The sequence below is a fragment of the Amphiura filiformis genome, chromosome 6, assembly GCF_039555335.1.
Source record: "Amphiura filiformis chromosome 6, Afil_fr2py, whole genome shotgun sequence".
NCBI lineage: Eukaryota > Metazoa > Echinodermata > Ophiuroidea > Amphilepidida > Amphiuridae > Amphiura > Amphiura filiformis.
In genome coordinates, this window is record NC_092633.1 from 33891023 (window position 1) to 33911524 (window position 20502).

The following is a 20502-nucleotide window of genomic DNA, read 5'->3' on the forward strand; positions in this document are numbered from 1 at the left end:
GTATCAGCAGTAGATGTGTGTTTCATCAATACTGGTATCAGCAGTAGATGGGTACTTTCAATAGAAATATCTGCAGTAGATGGGTGCTTCATCAGTGCTGGTATCAACACCAGATGGGTGCTTCATCAATACCAGTATCAGCAGTAGATGGGTACTACATCAATACCAGTATCAGCAGCAGATGGGTGCTTCATCAATACCAATATCATCAGTAGATGGGTACTTACATCAACACCAATATCAGTAGTAGATGGGTGCTTCATCAATACCAGTATCAGCAGAAGATGGGTGCTTAATTAATACTAGTATCAGAAGTGTTTCATCAAAACTGGTATCACAAGTATGCAGAAGTGTAAGAAGTAATTGTGGGAGATAAAAAAAGGTTGAAAGATAGTGGCTGTATCACCCATGTACTCACAATTTTGGAAAATCTACATCAACCAACAGCATTAATGTTATGCATCGCAACACAAAATTGGAATCAACTGAAATTTTGAAGCTTTTTTTGTGGATATCTACTAAAGCATACCATAAAAAGAGGATGTTATAATCATGAAATACTCCTCTAATAATTAATAAGTCTATTTAAAACATATGAAAATATATTAAATGAGCCTATATAAAACATGAAAAATTAATATTAGTAAGCCTGTGTAAAATATGAAAATAGTATTAATAAGCTTATTTTAAACATGAAAAAATTGTCATTGTTACTTCTACTATCGCCTGACTGATGCTGAAATTGTCATAAAGAATGTCACCATGACATTTCAGTCCTACAATTCGGGTCAAACAAGTTATGATTTAGAGGATCGATGACTGCACATCAGGATATTATGAAAAATTGGGTCTCATATTTTGTTAATTTTTTTCTCTACAAACACATTTGCCAATTTCATTTCAAAGTTAACATATCATCCCCACTTTCACCACAGTGTACTTGATGCCACCGCGTTCACCCTACAATGACTTGTAGTAGTTCACGTGTTCACCATACAATGTTATTTACTTAATGTGGTACTACATCCCTTGATAAATTTGTGACTATTTTTGCATTTTTCTCAAAACATAATAACAAACTGGTAACAAGTAAAGTTATGTATATTAATTATAGGGGAAAGGAATCCAGTTACTACACTGGAATTTCAGTGACTCAAGACAAGCGGTACATTATTTATGATAAGAAAAGAGGTACCACTAGAATGTACCTCATTTCTTAACCATTTCTTAACATATAAAATAATGAACCACTTGTTTTGAATCACTGAAATTTCAGTGAAGTAATTGGATCCCGTGCCTCTATAATATACATAACTTTTGTTACCAGTGTGTAGTTATTTTTTGAGAAAAATGCAAAACTACTGTCTGTTCAATTAGCTTAGATTCTTGAATTTTTAAGATATTTGAAAAAATAAAAAATTGTGGCCAAAGTCATCAAAGAAAAGTGTTAGCACAGCCTTAGACCTAACATGATTTATACTTTTCAAATTCCAAAGTTTAAGTAAAACCCCCATTTCTTTTCAATTTTGCCTCATTTTAGGCAGTTACTTGGGTCCACCAAAAGGGTTCGCGACCTTTTTACAAATCGAGTGGGACGGTCCATTCTCAACTTAGGGCATAGACCCTACCCAATTTAGCAAAGCAATCTGTCCACCAATCTATCCTACCATTTCAATTGTTATACCGTTCCGGTTATTGGATAGGTTCTATAGGTGATGATGGTCCACCGATTTTTGTTGCACAAAATTATATAGCGCGATTACGTTTTATGCATAACATTATTCTAAGCATTATTTTTTTTCTAAACAATGACATTAAAATCATGGATTTCGTTCTTATTTCAACTGGTTTACAATGTAAATTGAGTTTTGTATTAATACCATCATTCCTTCCCAAGAATATCAGCATTCGCTTGACATTTTCAGATACAGTGACTTTATAAGAATTGTTTTCTGTAACCTGATTGTTTTAAATAATATTTTCGTGTACAAAAGTTTCCGAATGTCCTTCTCATAGTTTGTATTCAACAAACAAAACGAGATAACAAATTGAAAATAAATGTGTAGTTTTATAATAGGCCGATAGGTCAACACCTGCCCAGACCCATTTGCACAATAAATAAATAAATATAAATAAATAAATATAAATAAATATAAATAAATATAAATAAATAAAATAAATAAATAAATAAATAAATAAATAAATAAATAAATAAATAAATAAATAAATAAATAAATAAATAAATAAATAAATAAATAAATAAATAAATAAATAAATAAATAAATAAATAAATAAATAAATACATACATACATACATACACAAGGAATGTATTTACATAAGCTGGGCCTATTTTAGAAAACCTTAGTTCATAAATAATAACGTAATGTTTCAACAGTAGGATTTCAACACAAATTAGGTATACTCATGTAGGCCTACTGGCAAATAGCTATTTTGCTGGACAATACTTCCTGATGCGGATGGTCGATTAAATACTATCTCATCGCATTATGACATTCGTCCCCATTGCTCTAAATGGATTGATTAAAAAAGTTTATGGTACCCGACGTTCTACGGCTTTTTATAAAAATATCGCGGGATAAGACCGAAATTGAAAAGAAATGGGGTTTTAAATTGAACTTTAGAATTTGAAAAGTATAAATCATGTTAGGTCTCAGGCTGTGCTAACACTTTTCTTTGATGACTTTGACCACATTTTTTTATTTTTTCAAATATCTTAAAAATTCAAGAAGCTAAGCTAATTGAACAGACAGTAGTCACAAAATTTATCAGGGGGTGTAGTACCACCTTAAACTAAAGGCATGACAAACGTTTTCCCTTTTTTTAAACAATTTGCCCATCAGATCAGGCGATAGTAGAAATAACAATGACCCTATTGTCATGTTTGATTTATACATGTTAATATGACTTTTCAGGTGTGGAACAAAAGACCATTCATTCACAATTGATTTTGTCTTTTTCTTTCACAGTGTGTTTATTCTGATCAGTTATGCCCTGGCTGGTAGTGAAGCCTACGCACAAGTGCTAAATGTAGAGTGAGTATACATATACCATTCAGTCATTTTGAGGGTTGAGAGCCAGAAAGCCTCAACACACAATCACCTGCTCCCACAAAATGAGCATAAAGTCGCCAGGCCGCTATATAAGATACAGTCCATTAATCATGACAAAAGACATTGTGGAGGAAATATTGATTTTTGAAGACCAAAGCAAGGAACCAACTTTATGCTCATTTTGTGAGAGCTGATCATAGTGAGATACAGCTTTCTGGTTCTGAACCTTCTATATCAATCTCTTCATTGTCAGGTTCCTCATTTCAAAACTATCCATGCACCCTTCCACTTTAGAGTAATAATGTGCAATTTCTGATTTTGTTTTCCACAAAATGTTAGTTTTCACTATCACATTATGTCCCTTTATTAATTTTGAGCCGAACAAATGAGGTAATACAAACACATTTGCTATTTCATATTTCATTCCAGTGCCTTTATTATTGTCAATATTGATATTATTGTCAAGCTCGCTGATCATTGTTGAGTGGAGCTTCAAGCAGTGACATATAAATAAGATGTATAACTAAGACAGATGATTTATGCACAGTTAATACATCAATGATTCATGCATGCACAAGATATTTCGGCCATCACTAATATTTTGATCAGTGAACACATTGAATAAAACCGAGGTTTAATATAATAACTCTTCAATTTTACTGTAAAATTAAAAATTAAATTAAAACAATTCAGGTTTGGTCTTTCACATGGTAGTTTAGTACATTGACCATGTTGGGCATTACAATCATGCAAAAAGTAGAAATTCAAGAAAAATTGAAGGCATCACTAGGGAGTAAGTCACACCATATAGCTTAAAACCTAGAGTGAATAAGTGGTACCCTATTACACCATCTGCAACACACATGTATATCATGGGTACGTTTGCATCTTCATTGTATGTAATTCACAGGCAAGGGATTTGGCTGTGTAGCGTGGGTGGCAGAATAAGTTGAGCAAATATGAAATAAATAATGTATTTCTTTTGTACTTGTATGTACAGAATCATTTAATCTCATCACTTCCTGTTTTTATGGCTCAATGACCTTAATAATACTACAGCAGTTAAAAACAACCCGAAATGACCTCTTGGGAAAAAATCAAGTCCTACAGTAGACTATTGCATTGATACGCCTTAACATTATACAGGCTAACACAAAAAAGTGGGCCTTAATTAACGCTCTTTTACTGTTTGTTTGTCTACGTTGTGTAAATGACAATCCTGCAAATCTTAGCTCTATTGCGGTATCGCAGTAAAGTTAAATACATTTTAACTTGGAAATGGGGCGAGTTGCGTTGAGTTCTAGCAAAAAGTAATATATATCAGGAACGCAATGCAAGTGCCATGTTCAGATGGGCAAGAATGGGCTCTTCCATTTGAAATCCACATTACCCCTGTGGAAGATTTTGGAAATATCTTCCACAGGGGGAGTATGAATTTTAATTGGAATTATCACATTTGGCAGATCCATTTCATTTCAGTTTCATACACCCTCTGAGAAAGATTCAACCTGGATCTTCCACAGAGGGAGGGCAGTGGCGTAACTATGGGGGTGGGGTAGGGGGCAACGTGCCCCGGGCACCACCCTTAGGGGGTGCCAAATTGACCAATTCAGCATCGATTCTGCGCCCCTCCAAGCGATGAAAGTCAAAATTTTCGCGCACTTTTCAGCACAAAATCAATTGAAAGAACATTTTAAGACCGATATTCACCTTCTAGTAACCAAAATTAATTAGTGGTAGGCTTTATTTGTCCTAAATTTCGCATGATTGTTTCATGAATTGGGGGGGGCGCCAATTTTATTTCTTGCCCCGGGCGCTACCAACCCTAGTTAATACGCCACTGAGGGAGGGTGAGTTTCAAATGGACCTGCGTAATGTGATAATTCCATTTAAAATTCCTACTCCCTCTGTGGAACATATTTTCAAAATCTTCCACAGGGATAGTGTGGATTTCAAATGTAAAAATTCGGCTAATGTCACACATGGGCACCTTTATCTTTAAGGTAAATTACACCTATCAATAAAGAATTTCCTCCTCTAAATGTTCCCATCAAGAATTAAGGGTTTGTGTCTTATTTGTTGGTGGGATTTATATGAGATGGCACTTTGCCTAAAATTCCAGTTATGTCAAGTGAGTCCATATGTGCCAATAGGCGATTGTTTATGGTATACACATACACATGTATGCTAGACACTTAGACTTATTAGACAAATGCATCACAAATCCAAAAGATTGGGGGGGGGGGTTGCAATGCAATGCCCCTATTTTGAATGCTGCCTGCTGTTACCTGTCATACTTCAGGTTGCTTCAGTTAACACTAGACAACCAGCATAAAATAAATAAACAAATGTTGTTTGATTTAATGTGCGCTTCAGCTAGGCATGACCTAATTATCAGCACATTTCAACAATTAGGCCTATTCCGCTGCCATTAGGATATATCAGAATCATTTCTGCTTCACCAAGTCCGCAACTGATGTGCAGGCACTCTTAGCGACTTAGATTGTGATTACCCCCAGCAGCTTCCCATTTTACACCTGGGTGGAGTGAAGCAATTGGGAATTAAGCTATCTTGCTCAAGGACGCAACACACCGGCCGTGGTGGGGCTCGAACCGGCAACCTTTTGATTATGAAGCTCGTGCCTTAACCATTGGGCCACTGTGCATGTTCATATTAGTAAATTGCTGTGTTGTGTTTCAAATAATAGCTTTATTATAAATGGGAAAGTAGAATTTGTCCAGTTATTTCAAGTAAATCATGTATAAATACTTGTACAAAGATAAATTGACAGGGTGACTTGTTTCCTTTGATATCACAGGTACCTGTATATTATTCCTGTCTTTGTATGGATCCTTTCTATAAGTATAGTATTTGCACAGCATGTGATACAGCCACTGATATCCATCCTAACATTAGCCAAAGGAGGGATTCTTGTTGCTACGGTAAGATTATCATTGTATGGTGTAGTGCTAGTGATCTAAACACTATAGTCAATAATAGGATAGCAATTTGTTTAACCCCCTGGACACTACTGATCATAAAATTCCATTTCTGATTTGTAAAATTTGCAAATGATTTTATTAATACCCTCCTTGATTGGTTTAAAATTGGACACAATATTCATTTTGGCCAATCGGCAGGTTGTTCTCATGGGGTTAATGCTGTTGTCAACAGTCATGTTATCAACAAAGTTGTCAGCAACATATTTTTCTTGATTTGTTTACACAAAATGACACAATTCTAAATAAAAAGATCTGCACAGAAGTTAAATTTATATAATAGGTACAAATTGCTATAGTTTTATTTTAACCTCTGTGATATACATATATTGCTGAGCTTTGGTTTCTACTTTCTTTCCTATGCTCCTTGAAGTGATTTATGATTATTTGGTAATATAAAGTGACAATTATTATTTAATGTTTTGTTTACAGGTTGTAGTTACATTTGGTGTTGGGGCGGCAGTTGCTAATGAGATTAAAAATAATTTTCAGTATATGGGACAGCCTTTTCTTATGGGGACAGTAGCATTAGGTAAGTATTACTTATTTCAAATAAAATTCCGCTTTTTTTATGATAAATAATAATTTTAATTATTGGGCTATTCCAGTTAAAATCCATACTTCCACAGGGGTAGTGTGGATTAAATGGAATAGCCCATTTACTACAACTACAAGAACATCTTGGTTAAAGAGGGATGAGTAATTGTTCAATAAACGAATGGTATATGAAAATATTTCTGATGTTTCAACTATTCTAAGCTTCATGTGTACATGATTTTTTTGTCATCTTTGCAGGTGGTATAATGAATGTAATGCCGTTGATGTATTCAAGAATAGACTTTGTCAAGACTCAAATCCGTGCATTCATGCTAGCTGTGTTAGCAGGTTTGACAACTTGTATGATTCTTAATGTACTATGGTAAGTAATCATTTAAGGCACACTAAAGGGATGTGCTGAACTTTCACAACCTAAAGACTTTGACAAGGGGTATCTTTGTGCATCAGTGCATCCTGATAGTCCCAAAGCAAGCACTTGCAGTGTGAAAATGTACTTTGTATGGTGTTTATGGTGCAGCAATATTTTTTCTGCTATTTTTAAATGCTAAATACATCCCTTACTGGATGCAGAGGGATTTTTCACTTCAAAGGTAATTCCACCCTTATCTAATATACATGTCAACTATTTAAGCTACCTTCTGTTGCCAGTAACTGTGTGAATTGCATTTTCTTTGATTTCAGGTGCTGGTCAGTGTTGGGTATCGTCCCTCAAACAAGTACTTGTGATGTGGTTCAGGTAGTGGAAGTGGGTTTTGAAAGTGTTAATAATACATCCATAGTGACATATAAACCTGTATCAAATTCACCTGTTGATTGTAGCCAGGAATTATCTCTTGAAAGGCAAGTATTTATGGAAGACACACCCACATCAACATAATCTCAGTACAATATTGCTTGTTAAGTTTTTATTCCAAAGGGGCATTATTCCAAATTGAGAAAAACTGGCGTTATTCCAAAAATTGTGCTTGGAGTACTATTTAGAGTACAGGATATGGTAAGGGTTAAGTTTTTGCTAGTCTTTGTCAAAGACTGACTCGCGATAATGTCGGACTCGCGATCAAGGGGGGTGAGCAGCGAAGTTGTGGTTCCCAGTAGTTTTCTCTCCCTATGGATAATATAGGTACATGGCCTGTAACACAGACTAAGGTTTTGCTGATTAGGAATAACGCCCCATTTGCTCAATTCCTAATAATGCATGCCCCTTCAGAATAATGCCCATTTGGAATAACAGGTAGGAGCTGTTATAATTTGTTGCCTGTTAAATGGTTTGTGATAAGAAAACTCAAACTAAAGAGACAATATGGAACATCGATCGCAAAATGGGTTGTGTCAGGTTTATGTTTCATAAAAGCGCAAGAGGTGCCCATGCAACAATATAAACAGATCATGCATCTGCTATACTAAACACTTTTGGGAAGGATCAAAATACATAATACAATTTCTCCAATATAAGAAAGAATGAGTGGTGCTCATAATACTTTATTGGCAGATAGGTGTCAAGGGTTGGAAAAACTTAACATAATAAGCAAGGCAATGAAGAATCCAAGGAAACTTGATTTGTATGACCTCAAAATATTAAAATTTATTAAGACAGTTCAATCTTTTGACCTAATACTTCTAACAGCTTTAAAAGCTGTTAGAATTATGTATTATCCATATTAATAGCAATAAGGATAATAATTATGTTAGTAGTTCCCAAAATACATAAAGGATAGTGATTTATTGATCCCGATGCTGTGGCCCATCCTCAAAGTGATGATTTGTATAGTGTGCTGCCACAAAGCCACACACATTATAAGTCACTGATCCTGATCACAGTAGCCCAAATCATTTTATTAATTTTTATTGCTTTTTTAAACTTTAATTTCTTCAGATCTGAAAAGAGAGGAGAGATTGCAACAATTCCATTAACCGAAGTAAGTTTATGTTGTAAACAAAGTAAAATCCTACATGTATACAAAAGTAAAAAGTCTTAAAAGACCTAAGACTCTAACTATAGTGTATCTCACACCGACATCGCCTGGCTAATAATTACTATGTCAGCAGAGATACTAAAATAAATACCCGGGATCGATACACATGAATTTGCTATGCACGAGTTTGATATGAGAAGAAAATCTTTGGATACCGGTGTAGAAAATGATGAATATCTCCCGTAAATGATTTCGTATACAGAAACCAGATGTGGTTCCTTGCACATGAATATATATTTTGAACAGATATGATAGTCGTTAGCTTGCGTCTTGAGTCAAAAACTGACAATAATTCTGCAATAATTCTGATTTATATGTGCCGAATTATATAGTGCAGTGTATAGGCCAATCGTGAAGGTAGTCTAAAAGAATATGACCTATGGCTACCATGCTCGACTGACACACAGCGAGGTCAGTCATCGAGCTAGTCGGGGCTATTATCAGTAGCCTTAGTCAGATGTCCTTCAAAACTATTAAACAGGTCGATATATAATGGCCATGCGTGGCTGTGGATTCAATCTACCATGGCGATTCTGCCATGAAGATATCGGGCGATGACACTGTGTCTCATGTCATGTTGAGCGTAACATCATGTTGGATTTCACAGTGTCAGATTCAAATTTATGTGGTGCATCATCAGCATACAGAGAAATTACCCTTATGTGCATATGCCCTGCAAGATTAGGTTAGTGTGCACAATTTGAATTTGCCACTGTGAAATCCAACATGGCATTACTCTCAACTTGAGACAAGACACACTATATAGGATTGTGTGCAACAAAATTAAGACTCTACTATAAAACCTAAGATCCTGCAGTAGAAAACTAAGACCTCTACTGTAAAACTAAGACCCTACAATAAAATTAGGTTCCTTTTTATAAGACTAAGGATCCTACATACTTAGTTTTGTGGTTAGTTGTAGTCTTTGTATTATCAACAGTTTTTGTTTGATAGTTGCCAGTAGTAGCTGCATTGGGTCATATTTTTTAATGGTTTGGATAGTCTATATTACCGGGTTATAGTTTTAGGAGATCTTAGTTTTATAGATGAGGTAACCTCAATGTTTATCAACAAAGGCAAGGGACTGGTATATCAATATGCTTGAGTGAACCCCATGCAACCACTACACTGTTCAATAGCCTTATTGTGATGTGGCGGGAGTTTTTTAAAAACATGAGCCCTGAGCATAATATGATGCGCTTTCATACTGCTAGGCAAAAAACAATGGAAATTGTGATGATGCGTGCGCATACTGCCAGGCATTGACGTCAGAAGTCACCTCATCTATAGACACCTTTTAAAATCCAGCCTCCTTCCCTCCTCCATTGGTCATTCTGTAGGGAAATTCAAGATTGAATTAATTAATTTGTGTGATCATTTAATCTTTTTGCCTTTGTTTTACAGATCATAAATACAGATTATCCTAAATACACATGGGTGGCTGTTCTGATCCAGACGTTTATCATGTTAAGTGTTAGTGTGTCTTTTCTTACCATGGGATCTGCTTTAATGCATTCATGTAAGTAGGTTGTTGCTATGGTAATATACATTCAAATGGTTTCAATGAACATTAGGAAATCTTTATACTTGAGCAGTGTATAGGCTATGACTTAATTTGAGACAGTGTGATTAAAATGAAGTTTCAGTTGCTTGTTCAGACAATCATAGAAAATTACAGAGCTTAATAAGCTGTTTACCCTCAATAAAGATAGAATTCATTTAATAATTATGCAAAGAAATCAAGTAGATTCAGTCATCTCTTAAAGCCATGTTGTAACATTTCCATAAAAAATAGATTAGTATTTCCTTTCCATAAAATGTTACCTTTTACTGTCAGATATGTCCCCTTTTAATTTTGAGCTGAATAACTGAAGTAACACAAAGAAATTGGAATTTTCTACCAGCCCTGATGTTACCAAAGCATGTCACTCCGTCAATTGTGCTATGGCATGGTCCTTTGATGTGTATACGACTGTCCCGCCCACCATGTACGTACTGGGTTATGAACATCGCGTACACATTTGACCAATATTTCCATCGTAATAATTAAGCAACGGTTCCTGCGCGTTATTATTTATTATTTGACAAAACTAAAGCACTTCAATTTTTGATTTTTGCAGGGTATGTTAGTTTAATGAAGTACATCGCAATTGTGTAAAAACAGATTTTTAAAAAACATTGAGGGCGTCCTCCTTAACAAATGTTACAATATGGCTTTATTGTTTAGTGCAACAGTTGTTGACCAGTGAATCATGACCCCAAATGGGATTGTGAGCCAGAAATTGTGGGTTGGGAGACTACTCAGGAATAGGTAGGACTGGTGTCTCAATTTTGACACAGAGTCGCAAGCGATGCCTCCTTGGTTTAGTGTCCATACATCATGTATAGGGAGTAAAATTTTGGCCATTCCACTGCGGAACGTAAAAAACAGGCAAAAGTGCAGTAGATTTTCTTTATTTTGATAGCAAGAGATTACAATATTAAATCCACCAACACAGGTGATGTGCAGGCGCGTATCCAGGAATTTGTAGACCGGGGGGCGCAAAATAGATCTTTGTAAAATATCATATGGCGCCAAGCGGCCATCCCGAAGCTTGCCTTGCGAGGCAGAGGGGTGTCTGAGGGGATGTGCCCCCCCTCAGAAGTGAGAAACTTTTACAAAATGAAGACCTAATTGAAGCCATTTGGTGGACCATTTTGTCATTATTGTATGAATTATTGCTTTTTATAATTATGTGCCCATGAAGTTTCGCATACAGGGGGTGTCTGAGGGGGATGTGCCCCCTCAGAAGTGAGAAAATTTTGCAAAATGAAGACCTAATTGAAGCCATTCGGTGGACTATTTTTGCACTATTAGGCCTATTATGTAAAATTCCGGGGTAAAAAAGTTTGTGAAAGAAACTTTTGGAAAATAAATACCCAATTGAAGCCATTTGGTGGATCATTTTGTCACTATTATTGTGTAAAATTTTAGTTTGAAAAAGCCTAAAATTTGCAAAAAGACGGCCCAATTGAAGCCATTTGTGGACAAGTTTTGACTTTTACAAATTGTATGAATTGTTGGTTTATAATTATGTACCCATAACATTGCGCATGCAGGGGGTGTCTGAGGGGGATGTGCCCCTGAGAGGTGAGAAAATTTTGCAAACTGATGAAGACCTAATTGAAGCAATTCGGTGGACTATTTTTGCACTATTATTGTGTAAAATTTAAATTTGAAAAGGCCGAAAATTTGCCAAATGACGGCCAATTCGTGGACAAGTTTTGACCTTTATTGTATAAATTACCCGGTATTGCTTTACATGTAAACATAAAGTTGTGTATGCAGGGGGGGGGTGTCAGAAGTGAGAAACTTTTGCAAAATGAAGACCTAATTGATGCCATTTGGTGGACCATTTTGGCAATATTATTGTGTAAAATTTTAGTTTGAAAAAGCCGAAAATATCAAATTTGCGAAATGACAGGCCAATTGAAGCCACTTTTTTTTACTGTTATTGTATTTGGTTTAAACATCAAGTGCTGGGTATTAAATACAGAAGCGAAAACGGGCAGTTGTTTATATACGCAGGGGGTGTCTTGAGGGGATGTTCCCCCTGAGAAGTTTTGAAATTTGGAAAATGAGGGTTCAATTGAAACCATTTGGTCCATCACTTTTACACTTTTATCAAAAACAAAAAAGGGCCCGAACTCAAATTGTAAAATTTTAAATGTTACATTTTAGGCCTAAGACTTGAGATTCGCAATTAAAGCATGCATGGATCGATGTTGAATTGAAGTCAGCGTGGAGTCCGCCTTAGGCCTGACTTTGGTGACAAAATGTGACGGGCCTTATATGCTTTTGGGCAGAGGACCCACCTTCAAGCAATGCCTAAAATAATCACAGACCTATATAAGCCTATATTATGATAGATTGACCCGATTTCGGTTTAGGCATGGGCCTACTTATACGTGCAATTTTTCTCCTTTCCTCTTTTTTTTGGGAGGAGGGGCCGGGGCTGGGCCCGCCGGCCCACCTGAATGGTATCATTAGTTACAACTAGGCCTACAAGTGTGCTCTCAAATTGCCAGCGTGCTCGGAAAGTAAGGTCCCCATCACAAAATATAGGCTAGTATAGGGCTATCTATAGTCGCATAAGGCCCAAATTGACTTCTATTTTGAAGCCTGCAAAATAATGTCCCGTTCCCCTAGTTCGATCTCTCCTCTTTCTCTCTCTCTCCCCTCCCTCCTTCCCTCTCTCTCTCTCTCCTTTTTTTTTTTTTTTTTTTTTTGGGTACCGGGGCGGCCACTGTTCAAAAAGGGCTAAATACGCTACTGATGTGGTACTTGTATAGTAATTGTTTGTTTACTTGTTTTCTGTAGTTTTAGGATGGTTAGATGCACAGATGTTATGGGAGAGACTGGGAAGACAAAATCTATTACCACTTGAGCTGAAATGCTGTACCCCAAAGTAAGTCATTCTAGTTTATGTGTAAATAATATTATAACTGACAGTACATGTATATGAATTTAACTTTCTCTGAGTGGGATGGAATATATATTGAGATGAAAGGTGGATTGTCCATTTTATGAGCCGGTACAGCGGGCGGAATGGAACAATTCATGTTTCACAGTCATGTACCCCAGTGCTCTTACTTGTTGGGGTGTATTGAATGCGGTGTCCACTGCATGGTCGAATACGCATTCAAATATTATTGATTGAATATGTTTTGATGGTATATGTACGATCTTATATAAAAGTCCTCATGAACAGGCCTATTATAGTGGTTGACAAGACCTGTGATTAGAGTGTGGTAGCCCTGTTATTTGACATTTGCTTAATGCTCTGTGCTAGCCATAGGCTTCAAAATAAGAAGTTCCAAGTTTTGAAATATTTTCTCAAAATATCAAGAGCTATCAAGAGCTTTGAAGACTGGAAGTGAGCCGGTGGATCTTATGGTTTGAGGCAGGCTGTTCCACATGGATGGTGCTGTAAAAAAGAATGTTGTGCACCAAATTATTTTTTCAAGTTACACATTTTTCTAATAAACCTGTAATCTTGACAGTTCTTGTTTATTTAATATGTTTGTTTGATGCAGACCATTCAAATCATTTTTTAGGGGATTCACACAAATTATGTTATTGCTGTGTACTGCCAACCCACAATATATAGTATACTTTGCAAAACAATTATTCCCTAATGGTGCCTGAGCTAGTTGTGTTTGTTCTCTCAGGGAAAGGTATGGTTTAATACATGAGATTCCAAGGTTTTATTTTTCCTCCATGTGCATGATTTTTCCTGGGAGGAGGGAAATAAAATTTTATTTTTAGCCTATTATTCATAACTATCTGCAATACATATGGAAATATACACATGACCAGTGGCTTTATTTACTCAATTTCCTATAAGATTAATTTTTTGCCCTGCAAAAATAAACTGTATTATTTAAGCAAAATTACCAAATCTGGAAAAATGTGACTTAAAGGTTCTGAAACGCCGTAATCTCAACACCATCTCAAATACTGATATCAACTGTAGATGGATGCGCAGTACTATGATTGATGTAATGATTTTCTCAACCTATTTTGACAGAGTGTGGCGCCCTGCAATGTGTCTGCTTCTCTTTGGTATTGTCTTTGCTGTTGCTATGCTGGACCCAAAAGTAAGTAGTATAGATAATTGAAACAGTACCAGATATAAACAATATTAAGCTTTTAGAACAAGAATTTAGTAACATCTTGGTATTTCAGCTGTAACCATATACCATGGGTTATTCCAGATGAAATCCATGATCATGCACTCCCTATGGAAGATGTGGTCTTAATCGTCCACACAAGGAGTGTGAATTTCAAAGGGGGTTACCTGATTGAGCAATTCCATTTGAAATCTGCACCCCCTGTGTTGGAGATTACGGTCATCTCTTCCATAGGGGTATGCCGTAAAACCTCGTCTACAAGCATATAGAGTGCTTTTGATGAAAGCTAAATTAATCCAGGTGCCACTCCACCGACAAAATCAGAACATTATGGAGTTTTAGCAAATAAATTACCGATACAAGCATATCTTACTATAAATAGGGGAATGTTGTATCTATGTATGTATCTATGTATCTATGTATGCCTATAAAGGCTCCGTCCGTTTCGATCCAAATGTCGCCAAATTCATACGGGAGATCGATGAATATACGGGAACGTGTTTAAACTTTATTTGGTTGAAAACGGTCAAGAATTGGCTGCAAAAACAGTGAAAATATGGGTAAAACGGGTTTTTGTTATGAAAATAGGTTGTCAGCCTACGCGTCACTGCAGCTGGCCGGCAGCGCCTCGTGCGTAATGCGCACTACGCCATTGGGCGCGTAAACGGCGCAGAGCCACGCGATGCGAGTCAGACTGATGGACCAGTGGACATGATAACGGAAAGAAGGAAAAATAAAAGACAAAAGGTACATGGACGGGTCACGGGATTATGATAACGGGTGAACACGTCCGCAGACACGCTATGAAAGAAAATAATGGGAACGAGGTTAAATAAATAAATAACATGGAAACGGAAAATCACAAGCTAAGCAAAAGAAACTAAAAAAAGAAAGTGTAAGACAGGTTTAGAAAAATAAAATGTACCTTTTCAATGATTCTACCTGTTCAGTAATTATTCCTGTTATGGTGAACGCTCCCATCTAGCGGGGACCCGCGCGAAGCGCGGGTATCCCGCTAGTACAAACAAATACTATTGCAAGACCAATATATTGCATTGGAATATCTGCTTCGTTTTAATATAGCCTTCATCCAAATAACTCTATATGCTTGTAGACGAGGTTTTACGGTATGGATTTGAATTGGAATAACCCAATTTGACTGGATAAAATCATATCCATGCATCTTGGAAAAGTTTGGTCATGGTCCAACAAAATGTTTTTAGTTTAATGTTTGTTTGCAATCTGCATTGTAATTGTGCCATGACACATGTGCTAAACACTACAAGGCTTAGCAAAACCATTGTAAGATACCAATCATTTAATGGTAATTTTTTGTCTATTGCATAAAACAAGGATGGATACTTCCACATCATGTGATAGGTCATAGGACACAAAACTCTTGGCATTTCACATGTTGATGAAAGTGTCATTACATCACTTAAAATGTCATGTAAGTGGGCATTTCTTTGTAGTGTAATGAACATAAAACTTAACCCATGCATTAGAACTGCAACAGAATGCTTTCATCAGTGACACCAATTATTGTTGGATTTCAGTCCCCAGACATGACAATCCAAGATGATGTATTTCCCATAGCATTATGCATGTGGCTTTGTACCTTTACACAGTCCATGTCAGTAGTAAACTGATGTTGATAATAATACAACAACCTCATCTTTTTGTTCTTGTTCTTTTGGACTTTGTTGGTTTATCTCTGATAAGACTAAAACTTACACAGTCAATGGCTATATTAACTATTGGTCTGATGATTCTGTTGTTATGACTATGCACGGAAACAAACTCAACTGCTCAGTGGCAGAAGTGTGTAAGTGCAATAGCTGCCATGTGTAGCTGCTATGTATAGTATGAGTCCAATATATACTGTGTAAAATGCCAAATATTCACAGGGCACTTACCCACTTATGGCACTTAGCAGTCGAACTGTGTTTTGTATAGCCTTACTTAGCAAGCTGTTCAAATCACATTTTATTTAGAAAGCAAAATTATACTTCTCGCTACTCAAATTTGGTACTCTAACGGAGCGCTTCCACGGGTCAACCGTCATCTTCAGCGGATGTTATTGCTATGAAGATTGTTGTTGCTAGTGATGTAGTACCGGTTGACCTGGTGAAAGCGCTCCGGGGAATGTACCAAATTTGAGTAGCGTAGAAGTATAATTTTGCTTTCTATTTACGTTCACCTCTACATATGAATATACATCATTACACATTTTATTTGCTATCTTTATCCCACAGGGTTTTGTTGTTTTACTTGACAAAATTTCTTCCTTGCTGCTCAACCTTGAGGGCGGAGTTTTCGTCTATTTTATGGTTCGAAAAAGTCGCTCTCAAATGTACAGGTATGTTATATATTTGTTTTATTTTTACTAATATTCTATGTCACATAATGCAAATAAAGTAATTAAAATATTAAATTTTGAAATATTCATAACCTCATCAGTCATCAATATACTTGATGCGTGAGACCCAATCAAACTTCGCCAAAACAAGAACCCAATGTGCAGTTACTAAAATTTGACAGTGGACACCTCTGCGGAATGGATCAACACACAATAATGACTTACACTTACGTGCAGTCTATGCTAAAGAAACATTTACATGCATGCATGCAACTACTGTATTTGTCGTATTAGTACATCCCATGATTAAGTACTTTCGAATTGGTCGCTAGTGTGTCAGCTATTCAATTTTTTAAAGATAACATGAAAGATTAAACTTGTATTTTGTTCAAAAAATATGATAATATTATACAAATGGAATCAAAGATACTGAATAGTAACCTTAATGACTTTGCATCAGTTATATTTTTTGGGTATTGCAAAAAGTGTCAACATTTTGCTTGGACCACGGAATATCCTTTCAGGCATATTCCTCAGTTCCAAAAGCAAAATATTTCACAATACTCTCAAAATAACTGATTTACAGTCATTAACTTCTGAATAATAATAATCTAGCTGCTAGAAGATTATAAAGAATAATTTAATTTTTCTATATTGTGTTTACTTGCAGTAATCTCAAGATACCTCTACCAGTGATTCGTCTCGTCTACCCAGCTCATTTTGTTCTGCTCTTCTACTTCACATTTGCTGTAGTCTATGACGTAGTTCTTACGCTGATTGTCATTTTAACTTGATGATTTAGGCAGTCAGCTTGCTCGAAGCCTTATTGTCAGGTAGATTATGTTTTCTGTATGAAGGGATGGCTCGCTGACTATAAGTTAGGTGGAGTCAACATCATGCCCATATCACCTGCCAAAATCTGTCATTATATCTTTTGCCCATAGCCTCATTATGCTTTCTTTTTAAAAATATTTTTCTTGCTCCTACTTTTTCTCCACAATTTTTGGGGTATGTATTGTATGCAAGAAACGTGGATATAATGATATAAAATTGATCGATTGAGCCCATATTTATTGGTCGAGCTATATAAAATATTGAACAAGACGTAGTCAAGTCCAATATTTTAAAACTCATAGTGAGACCAATAAATATTTGGGCGTATAAAGCATCCAATTTTATCATTATTATGTTTTGGATCCAATATTTTCACACACTTGGATTCATCAAAACATAATAATAGGTATAATTGATTTTTGGCAAGAATTATGTTCGTCTAACTTGTCCAATGTTTTAGCCCAATGAACTGATTTTTGCTCCTACAAGTGATCATTTTTTTATGCTCTTATTATTAAGACATATGTGATGTGATCAAGCAAAATCAGTCGGAACTCGGAAATATTGATTTTGAGACATAGCCAAACTAAGGAAATATTTCCTTTTGTTTCCTTTTGTTTTGGGAACTCTTTAATTGCTCATATCTTTGGAACTGGTTGTTCAATTTCAATGGGGTTTTCTGCAAAATTCAGCTTTGTAAATGTTTTTTACTATCCTATAAGAAACTGAAAATTTAATATTTCCGAGTTCCGACTGATTTTGCTTGATTGCATCACATATATATGATGAGGCACTTTTAAGATATCCTTCAAACCTTTGTTTGGTGTAATGTTAGGATAAGTAGGCTAGGAGAAAGGTGATTTACAGTTGTATGTATTCCAAAGAGTTTAGACTAGGAGAGTGTAGACTCCATATAGCCCTGTGTTTACCGCTATGGCAAATCAGCCATGGTGAATTGTCACACATGAGGATCATATTAGTTTACTGCCACCATTTATTGCTTAAAGGCCTGAAATTGAAGAAAAATTACCACATTCTTGCTTTGAAGGTTTGCACAAGTAGTGCATACTGCTGGTAATCAGTACAACACATTACATGCAGACTGCAAACATTTATACACTGGGGACCACCAGAGGCATATCGACTGGGGGGAGAGGGTGGACCCAGGCTGGAAATACTGAGACAAAACTAACCAAAAGTCTAAATGTGCATCTTCCTTCGGCCCGCTTACAGGCTGCAGTTGTCCTAGTTTTGACCCATGTTGCAAATTTGTGTGCACTTCATCCCAGTAAAGCCATTTTAGTAGCAAGTCAATAAGGATGATTTTGAAATTTTACCCCCCTTGGCTCGGTGTCCCCGGTACACCATAGGGGATCACTATATGAGTGACACTTAAAAACTCTGGAGTCTGGATTTTCTCAGTCTAACCTATTTGAATGTATTTGCATATTTTTGTTGTGGTGCCTTTGTGCCTAAAGTTTTAAAGTTGGAAGAGTCTAAATCTAGTTTGAACATAATAATTAGGCATACATTACATCTGATTGACGACAAGTTTCAAAATTTCTTTTAAATTCAAATATTTTAGAATTGTACAATTTTATGACCATATTTTGGAATCAGCATGAAAAATGCATTACAATGAGTACAAACAAGCCTAGTATTGGTTCAGTGGTTCTTGAGAAATATCTTAAAACTTAGACTTCTTATGTTGAAGCCTAAGGCTAGCATGCAAAGCATTAATGTTTCATTGTTTCAATCAAGACCATAATGAATTCTTGTGAAGGGTACAGCTAAACATGACACCCATATGACTGTCAAACATTTATGTGATACATTGATTTATATAGCACATTTTACACTGTTATAAAAGTGTATATTAAAGCCAAGAATTTTCTGCTTTACAAATGCTAAATTCCGCTTTTCTCCGCTTTGTAATTTTAGCACATTTCTGACATAATAAAATTTCACAAGAATCATTGCAATGTTGCAAAGTTGGGATGGGTGATTGGGTATCATGGCTGCAATGGGAGGTAGGACAGGCGTTGTACGGTACCCTATGACCCATTTCATTTAGTATTTTATTTATTTCTTTTCAATTGCATTTTATTTCTCTTTTCTAGGTAATTTTTGCTTATTTTTAAAAAAAAATTTTTCTCAGAAATGCGTTTTCCACTTTACCTTCGAATTCCCCGATTTTCGCGGAATTTCCGCAACGCGGAGAATTCTTGGCTTTAGTGTATATGACTGATATTGTACATAATTATGATGATAAACTAAAATACCAAATTCTTTTTAAGCATACTTCCGAACTTGTTCAAAATAATATGCTTGTAACAAGCAATAGCACGCAAATTTTGTAAAAGGGACTCGGTTTCCGATTTTACCTTTGCATGGTTCATGTTTTGATCATGGGACTCCATGTGCGAGTCATTATATGGAATTTTATGTACATTTTTGTCAATTGTGAATATCTAACAATATCAGGATTGATTGGTTCTTTAGGGGTTAGGACTCTACACTTTTCAAAACTGCCTGGGCATGACTCTCTACTGATAGAACATATCATTACTTTGGGTGGGTGGGTGGGGAGTGAGTGGAAGGCAATAGGGAGTGACAGAAAGTGCAGAATGTTCCAATTTAGATATTACAAACTGTTTTAGTTTTTATGTGTGTGTGTGTAACAAGAAAGCATATCAATAAGCAGGTTATAAAGCTGTCTCAAATGCTTGGGAAAGGAAGCTAGCTAAGCAAATGAAGCATAGATATTGATGCATGCATTGATGTGCCTGTTGAATATGCATATGCTGCATTTTGTTGATCATGTGATATCCTTGCACATGACAAAAACTTTTTAGTCTTTAAAAATTGGCCTAAAGTTTCTGCTGCCTGCAACATTTCTGACTTTGCATTAAATGCTAAATAGAGAACACAAGCCAGGCCATAGTAAAAGACATTCCTGGTAAACATTTTCTGTTGTAAAAGATGTAAAATTTATAATGTCTGTAATTTGTTTTCATAGTGCAATAAGATAAC

General features: G+C 35.9%; 1 protein-coding gene across 1 annotated transcript in view; it reads left to right on the forward strand.

Annotated features, from left to right (window-relative positions):
- Nucleotides 1–17602, forward strand: part of LOC140155318 (uncharacterized) — a 39460-nt gene extending 21858 nt beyond the window's left edge. Inside the window, exons 7-17 of the mRNA XM_072178110.1 lie at nt 2989–3054; nt 5892–6015; nt 6505–6604; nt 6868–6991; nt 7312–7470; nt 8504–8546; nt 10008–10122; nt 12964–13051; nt 14174–14243; nt 16532–16635; nt 17306–17602. Coding sequence (XP_072034211.1) covers nt 2989–3054; nt 5892–6015; nt 6505–6604; nt 6868–6991; nt 7312–7470; nt 8504–8546; nt 10008–10122; nt 12964–13051; nt 14174–14243; nt 16532–16635; nt 17306–17429 — 1117 coding nt within the window. The 3' untranslated portion in view covers nt 17430–17602. The remainder of the gene's footprint in view (nt 1–2988; nt 3055–5891; nt 6016–6504; nt 6605–6867; nt 6992–7311; nt 7471–8503; nt 8547–10007; nt 10123–12963; nt 13052–14173; nt 14244–16531; nt 16636–17305) is intronic.
- Nucleotides 17603–20502: the final 2900 nt, after the last annotated feature.